General features: G+C 37.6%; 1 protein-coding gene across 1 annotated transcript; it reads left to right on the top strand.

The window, feature by feature from the left end:
* The first annotated feature begins 293 nt into the window (after nucleotides 1–293).
* Nucleotides 294–2,647, top strand: LOC113291762 (glycine--tRNA ligase, mitochondrial 1-like). The gene has a single exon (XM_026541261.1). It carries the CDS (start codon nucleotides 481–483, stop codon nucleotides 2,545–2,547), a length of 2,067 nt encoding a protein of 688 aa, XP_026397046.1. The 5' UTR covers nucleotides 294–480; the 3' UTR covers nucleotides 2,548–2,647.
* The last annotated feature ends 5,548 nt before the right edge of the window (nucleotides 2,648–8,195 follow it).

The following is an 8,195-nucleotide window of genomic DNA, read 5'->3' as shown; positions in this document are numbered from 1 at the left end:
CAATAGGTATGAAATCTTAAATACAATCAACATTGCTCACTTTTGGAATCAAAACTAGAAAAGTAGAATTCGGACCGAGTTTAGTGGAGAGGAAGAGTGCGACGATTGAGACAGAAAATTGTGGTTTAAAGTCTCGTCCCGTTTGTCAGCCTCACATTTTACGCATTTCCTAGCAATTGACAATAACTTTGATCGCGTGACCCATGTAGGGTTAACCTTGTCGCATTCCTACTTGTTTACACCGATACTTTGCGGTTATCAGTAATTCAGTATCAAGGTAAGTCTCTATCCTCCGGTCCCTCTCCACATTTAGAATGTTACAATTTTCAAGAAGAAAACTGAAAAGGATACAATTGCGGCCGGTCATGCCCTAGTTTTAAGCATAAGCTGTATATAAGAAAACCTAATATTCTCTAAGTTTCATTCTCTCGCTTTGCTATTGAGTTACTTCGTAAAACCCTAGCCGAAAAACTAACAATAATGGAATCTCATCAAGGTAAATCAGAAGCGATCGAGACGCTTGAGAAATCTTCAATTGATTGTCAGATTTCTTCTTCTTCCAATGGGGTTAGTGTTAGTGATGGTATGAATAAAGAGGAGTGTAGGAAGAAAGTAGTGAATGTGTTAGAGAGGAGATTTTTTTGTAAACTTAGTTTCAACATCTATGGTGGTGTTGCTGGGCTATATGATTATGGTCCTCCTGGTTGTGCTGTTAAATCTAATGTCCTTGCGTTATGGCGTCGGCACTTTGTATTGGAAGAGAATATGATGGAAGTTGATTGCCCATGCATCACACCCGAAGTTGTCCTCCAGGCATCAGGTCATGTTGACAAATTTACTGATCTTATGGTTAAAGATGAGAAAGCAGGAACGTTTCACCGTGCAGACCATTTGTTAAAGGATTTTTGCACGGAGAAGCTGAAGGGTCAGAGTTTGTCTGTAGAGAAGGTGCAGGAGCTTAAACATGTTGTTGCTATGTTGGATGATTTCTCTCCTGAACAATTGGGTTCAAAGATTAAGGAGTATGGGATAGTTGCTCCTATTACAAAGAATCCTCTTTCTGATCCTTACCCATTCAACTTGATGTTTCAGACGTCAATTGGCCCATCTGGCATGATTCCTGGTTATATGCGACCGGAGACAGCACAAGGTATATTTGTCAACTTCAAGGACTTGTATTACTACAATGGGAGCAAACTCCCTTTTGCTGCAGCTCAGATTGGCCAAGCTTTCAGGAATGAGATATCTCCTCGCCAAGGTCTTCTCCGAGTTCGTGAATTCACTCTAGCTGAGGTTGAGCATTTCGTCGACCCAGAAGACAAATCTCATCCCAAGTTTAGGAAGGTTGCAGATTTGGAGTTCTTGATGTTTCCAAGGGAAGAACAAAATGCGGTGCCGGTGAAGGAGGCTGTTAAACTCCGCCTTGGTGATGCAGTAGCAAAAGGAATTGTGAACAACGAAACACTTGGTTACTTTATTGGGAGAGTATATCTATTCCTTACACGCCTTGGGATCGATAAAGAACGTCTACGGTTTCGTCAGCATCTTGAGAATGAGATGGCGCACTATGCAGCAGACTGTTGGGATGCTGAGATTGAGTGCTCCTATGGCTGGATGGAGTGTGTTGGTATTGCGGATAGATCTGCATACGATCTACGTGCTCACTCTGAAAAAAGTGGTACTCCTCTTGTTGCCCATGAGAAGTTTTCAGAACCAAAAGAAGTGGAGAAACTGGTTATTACTCCAGTAAAGAAGGAGCTGGGTCTTGCATTCAAGGGTGACCAAAAAAAGATTGTTGAAGCATTGGAGGCCATGGATGAAAAAGAGGCTATGGAAGTGAAAGCAGCTTTGGAATTAAAAGGGGAGGTGGAGTTCCAAGTCTGCACTCTAGGGAAGGCTATCACTATTAAATCAAGCATGGTTTTGATCTCCAAGGAGATAAAGAAAGAACATCGGAGAGTCTTTACACCATCTGTGATCGAGCCATCTTTTGGTATTGGGCGCATAATTTACTGCCTCTTTGAGCATTCATTCTACACCAGACCAAGCAAAGCAGGGGATGAAGTTGAACAGTTGAATGTATTTCGTTTCCCTCCTGTTGTTGCTCCCTTCAAGTGCACTGTCTTTCCCCTTGAACAGAATCCAGGAAAAAAAGCAGTCGCCGAACAAATCTCAGAGTCATTAACTGCTGCTGGAATCTCTAACATAATGGACACAACAGGCGCATCAATAGGGAAACGATATGCAAGAACAGATGAACTTGGTGTGCCATTTGCAATTACTGTTGATACACCACCAACAGTGACTATCCGAGAAAGAGACAGCAAGAAACAGGTCCGCGTTGAAGTCAAAAAGGTGGTACGTGTGATGCAGGATCTTACTAATGGAGTAAGAACTTGGGAAGATATTCAATCGAAATACCCATCCCATCCAAGTATTTCAACTGCAGACAAGTTTTTGGAACAAAAACAGAGAAGATTTCCAACTATATTTGGGGTATACACTTCCATTATTATCATGGGAATTTTTGTTACATATTGGATATAAGTTTTTGCCTTCACTTTCATGTATGGCATTAACCCTTTCGTATTAGACTTGGGCCAAAATCCCATTTATTATAATGATTTGGTTTATTTTTTTAAGCAAACAGAATTCTCAAGTGAAAGTGTTTTCAGTCGGTCTCCATCCTTTCTAAGGTCGGAAGTGCACATGTAGTGCTAGTACAATATTGATTGAAAGCTGAAAATTTGGGTCACACCCTACCTGGTTGATGAAAATGTAATTACTGTGTTTGTCTATCTATTGTTCAGCCTATCAATTTTCTTTTTAATGGCTAGTAGTGGTTACTGGTTAATCAACTGCTAGAATTTATGGCGACTCCCAGCAATTTTCCGATCATATGAGGAATTGATAGATATGGTTATGCGACGTAAGGTGTTACTTTGAACTTTTTCTAGGCCACTTGATGGTTGTTCTACCATGGATTCATAGTTGGCTCTTCCAAATTGGCTGAACAACCAGCATTATCCTACAGTGTCTCGATGTAAAACTCCATAGACCATAGTTCTTGTTCGCATAGTCTACATGCGTGATTATCTTACAGTTATTTCCAGTTCATCAATCTACAACCTCGTATATTCGAACTCGGCAGTTTTATTACCTGCCCTCGTAAACCAGTGCTTCTCGTTCACTATCACTGTACACAACTAAAGCTGTACATGCAGGCTTAAAGGAACATGCTTATAATTTCAAACAATTACGATGGAAAACGATATAAACAGGTTTTAAACAATATACTCTTGTTCATAATTTTGTACCGTCGCAACAAAATTACAGCAATAATTTTTCTTTAACATCAGTACATTAATGCATATACAACGATAAGATTCAGAAAATATGAAATTAACCAAGTTTCACTGTCAAGAGTTTATTTCCACTGAAGCTTGCAAGCAGATTTGCTTGCTTCAACTCCCGTGCATAGAGAGATAATTTGGTGTACTGTCAGCAATCAACAAACACACTTAATCTTAATCATCTCCAAGAAGTCTTAGAAAATGAAACAATGAGTGATGCCTCCACCAATCACCATGACCATCTGCTCATGTTCTCCGGTACAAGACTTGCCTGGTAAACTGGAGAAATTTCAATAAATATGTCCTTGAAAACACCATAGAAGTCCAGTAGCAATCGGCTTATTGCCATGCATTAAAAGATGCGTTAAGGGAGGGTGGGAGATAGTAGCCCTCTCCTTTACCTGGCAGACACCAGACATGCATATGTCGAGCTCATCTCAAGCTTAAAGCAATAGTCCAAATTGCATTTTTGTACAAAGTAATTTTGCCTCTGCCTAACAACTTCATGCACGAAGCTAGAAAAACTGGTTGTTAACACATTTAAACACTACCTGAAATTCAAAATTCCAGCCTAATGTACAGTGACCTAGTCTAGTTAACAAAATCAATAGTTTCATTAGTTTTGCTTGCCATACTGGTCAAAATAATGCACTTGCAACTTATTAATCTAGAAGGATGTAATGCCTAAATTGCCAAGTGCCACTGCCAACTACAATCATGCTGAGAGCTAGGTAGCTAACTGATATGTAAAACGTATGACACAGATTTAAATGCAATGAATTTTCATGATGAAATGAATGGATACTACAAATGTAAATTGCCCGTGTCTGTAACTTTATGTTATCTGTCGAATGAAAACTAGAAATTCCACAAACATATAGGCACTATTCAGGCAAACTAACCTTCCCAACCAAATAAAAAAAAGGAAAAAAAAGAAAGAAAAAAAGGGAGAACTCTAAATGGAGTATATGATCTGATAAGAATCATGTCAGGCATGATCACCTTCCACAATTCCATGTAAAAACTACTCACGCAAATAAATTTGTAAGTGTGGTCTTGTATGCAACAAATAAGCCAAGACAACATTAACTAAGTTCAGACAATACTATAATAATAAGCGTTTGGATTAATGTCATTCAAAGTTCAAAGATCTCATATTAACCCAACAAAGTTACTTCTGATATCTAGTACAGATATTAATGAGGTTCACCTAATAGCAGATCAATTAAGAAACTTAAAGAAAGCATGGTTATTGAGGGTGGAATAAGAGAAGTTTACGTACACTAACACTGTATGAATGAAATAAGTATCCAGTTGAAAGAAAAATAAAAACAGATTTCTCAGAGAGTAGAGATCAACTGCATTTCCTTAATCGACATAGAATGTCATACTCTATGCAAATCTGTTCATACATAATTACATTGATTTCAAACAGGCCTTAGTTAGCTACTTCAACACAGATGTTTGACCGTAAGTTAAAAACTCATTGAAGGTCGATCTATCTATTACTAGATCTACACATTAATCTCTATATATTCTGAAGCCATCCATTCAAATTGCAACATATACATGTATCATGATTCTAGCTAAACCTGCTGTACATAAGAGATGTCAAGAAAAATATAACAGTAATTTTATCATTATTCCTAACAGTACTAGTTGTATAATAGATGTAACCGGGACTGATACAGGAGGAAAGATCATGACCAAGATAATTCCATTGCATATTAAAGCAACAAGGAAGGTTAGAAGATTATACCTGCAGCTGCTAGCAGTTGGTATAAAAGAAAGAATTAAGTTAGGGGAAATGATGAAGAATATTCTTCTTCATTATTTCCATGATGCATCATCATTATCACATGGATTTTACAAAGAGAAACTTACAAAGCTCTGTTGACAGGATGCCCACCTCCATATTTTTATTAACAAAAAAGAACATTAGCTAGGGTTTGATATATATGATGATTGTTATGTAATTCATTTTTCCTTTTGAACTCAGGAGGTGGACAGAATGCCAATAAGCTATGTAAGTAACACTTTGACAAACTCACATGAAATGTTATTAATTACTTCATCTTGATCTGTTTGAGCTGCTGCTTAACTTCATGGATAAAACCCTAAGAACAAAGATATGTATTTATAGAGAGAAAGATTTTGACAAGACAGTGGTGAGACTGTGAGATAGAGAGAGAGATGGATGAAGAGCTTGCTAGCTAGGTATTTAAGGTGGTGGTGGTGATGATGATGAGTTGTGAGGGTTTTGTAGTAGTTATTACAAGGAAGAGAGATGGTATTGATTAGGCAGCACGCATGCTGTGAGAGAAGAGAAGAGAAGGATGAAGGTGGGAAAGACCAAGAATTAAAGAAGTAAATGAAGGGTTTTTCTCTTTTTCTTTTGGAATATGGGTTCGATGGGATTGTTCTTCTCCTCTCCCTGACATTAATGAATAAGGCAGCTGGGAAAGAAAGAAAGAAAGAAGGAAGAAGAAGGAAAAAAAAACAAAGACCTCTGACTCTTTCTCAGATGTATAGCTCCTCCTCTCCTCCTCGTTTCTGCTGCAGCAAAAATAGTGATCAATCTTTCTTGCCTTTCCCACCCATTAAACTAGTCTTCTTTAGTATTTTCTCTCCTGTTAGGCTTCTTTTCAACTCTAAAATCAGATTCATTCAACTTTGTTAATAAATTGGTAAAGCGCTGAAAATACAGGACTAGATCTAATTAGGGAAGCTTCCACTTCTTTTACACGTTCATTCTACGGTTTAATGGATCTCAACTTACTGTTATCATTACATTGTGTTTCTACCGTTTAACTAGATATATTTCTTATTCTCTTTTCACGTTCACGAGCACTTATTGTACATATATGCTGTGGCATAACGGCGATAATACACAAATTTAGATTGCGGTTTTTCTTTTATCGGTATTAGGAATTTTTGGTGGTTACTGGTTAGTCTACTATTTTTTTCTTGTCTATACACTTTTCACATGTACATACAAACATGTAAAAGGAGGTACGTACGTCAGTCTTAATTTTCGAACACGTTAACAAGTGAAGTACTACAAATTGACCATACACATAAGATGGAAATTTGAAATGAAACGGCAGTAATAATAACTGATGTAAAATTTTTTAATTCTTCCAAGTTCCTACTTATACGTACTGCTGTGTATGTAAAAGGAAGACAGGAACGCTTTCAGAATAGAGAATTTTGGCGAAGATGCAAAAGTTAGTGGAAGCCTGGAAGATGTAAAAAGACTATCTTAGTTGACCATTGGATTCATTATAGCAGACTTTGTAAAAAGTTAAAACAACACCAACACATGCCTACGAAAAGAAGAGAAAAGTGAGAAACAAAAGTCAGACCATCCATCATCATCAAATGTGAACAAAAACCCACTTTGGTCCCAATGGCCTAACATACAGTAGTAACAAAATGGCACAGTTTAATTTGCTAAGCATGAAGACCTAAAGTGCGAGGACCCTTGGTCAATAGATGCAAAACAGATGAGCAGTGGTAAATTGGTGCAGTATATATATGTGTGAATGTGAGTGTGAAAGTTTTCCGTTTTGTCGTCTGATACGTCCCAGTCACATTAGTCAGTTAGCTACTACTACAATCCGTGGAGTGTCCAGTACAATATATATAGATAGAAGAAGAGTCCACAGATTAAGTACTCTGTTGTTCAGTAGACAGACTAGTCCCCCCAACCCAGCATTTATCTCCTTCAAATCTACCACATAACTAAATACTTCCATCAATTTACTCCTAAAATCTCATCTCAATCTTAGCTGGACTAAACAACAAGACCACAAACAAATGCATTTATTAAGAGCTAGGTCATTTTTGGCTGAGACGATATACTAGTAGTATACTATGTATCTCCAAGTAATTAATCCCTGATTAATATTATTCTTGCGTACTGAGTGGATTAGTTTTACTAATGAACTTAGATCACGATCACTGATACGGGCTGAGACCATGTTCCCAGATTAGCATATCTTGATAATATAGTAAATATTATGCATTTACTACGTTTTTTCGACTTTTAGTGGAATTTTAGTGGATACATATGCTGGAGCTAAGAATCCAACGTTTTCACGAAAAAAAGGCCATGGACTTTTGTCGTCCAAACATCCTTTTTTGCGTGAAAATACAACTTTGTTTTGTTGTCCACTATCTAGCTTAGGCTTTTTGGTTGTTGCTGTTGCATTGTGCGTGGTAAGTGATGATCAAGACTGATCGATGAGGTAGAGAAAATTAAGGTGAGAGAGAAGGAGTGAGATATAATGATGAGCCAAGAGGACTGAGTATAGGGTGGGACTACTGCATGCTGTTTCACGCACTGCTCGATGCATGGAAATCCTCATCTTTCATGATTATCAAGCTCCTCTCTCTACCTCCGCATGTAAAATAAAGTGTAGCTACACCGGAGGAGAAAGAAACAGAATCCAATCTCTCTCAGTAAAGGCATTATCAAAAGTGAGAAATGGATCTACTTTTATAATGTCAAAGGGGAGATTTGGTAATATTATATTATCATACTTTTTAACCATGAGTTAATGCTCTACTGCTAAGGTAAACATCTACTAATTTGTACTGTGTAAATGAATTATCTTAATTGCGGCCATAGCCAATGTTGTATCATGTGTATATAGAAAGTGCTAGCTTTCAAGTTGATCATATTATGCCAAGATTTACTATACATAGCTGCATATTCGAGCCAGTGAATAGGAAATTAATAAGATCCAGAATGACCGCTAAAATCATATGATGAGCTTGATGCAGTCCAGACCCAGTCAATTGTGTAATTCAAGCAACGCAGACTTTTGCGAAAACAAT

This window comes from Papaver somniferum, chromosome 1 (genome assembly GCF_003573695.1).
Source record: "Papaver somniferum cultivar HN1 chromosome 1, ASM357369v1, whole genome shotgun sequence".
NCBI lineage: Eukaryota > Viridiplantae > Streptophyta > Magnoliopsida > Ranunculales > Papaveraceae > Papaver > Papaver somniferum.
The sequence above is the reverse complement of the archived record's forward strand: the minus strand, read 5'-3'. Positions and strand labels throughout refer to the sequence as shown.

Coding starts and splice junctions, on each gene's coding strand:
- LOC113291762 (XM_026541261.1), top strand. CDS start 481: ATGGAATCTCATCAAGGTAAATCAGAAGCGATCGAGACGCTTGAGAAA.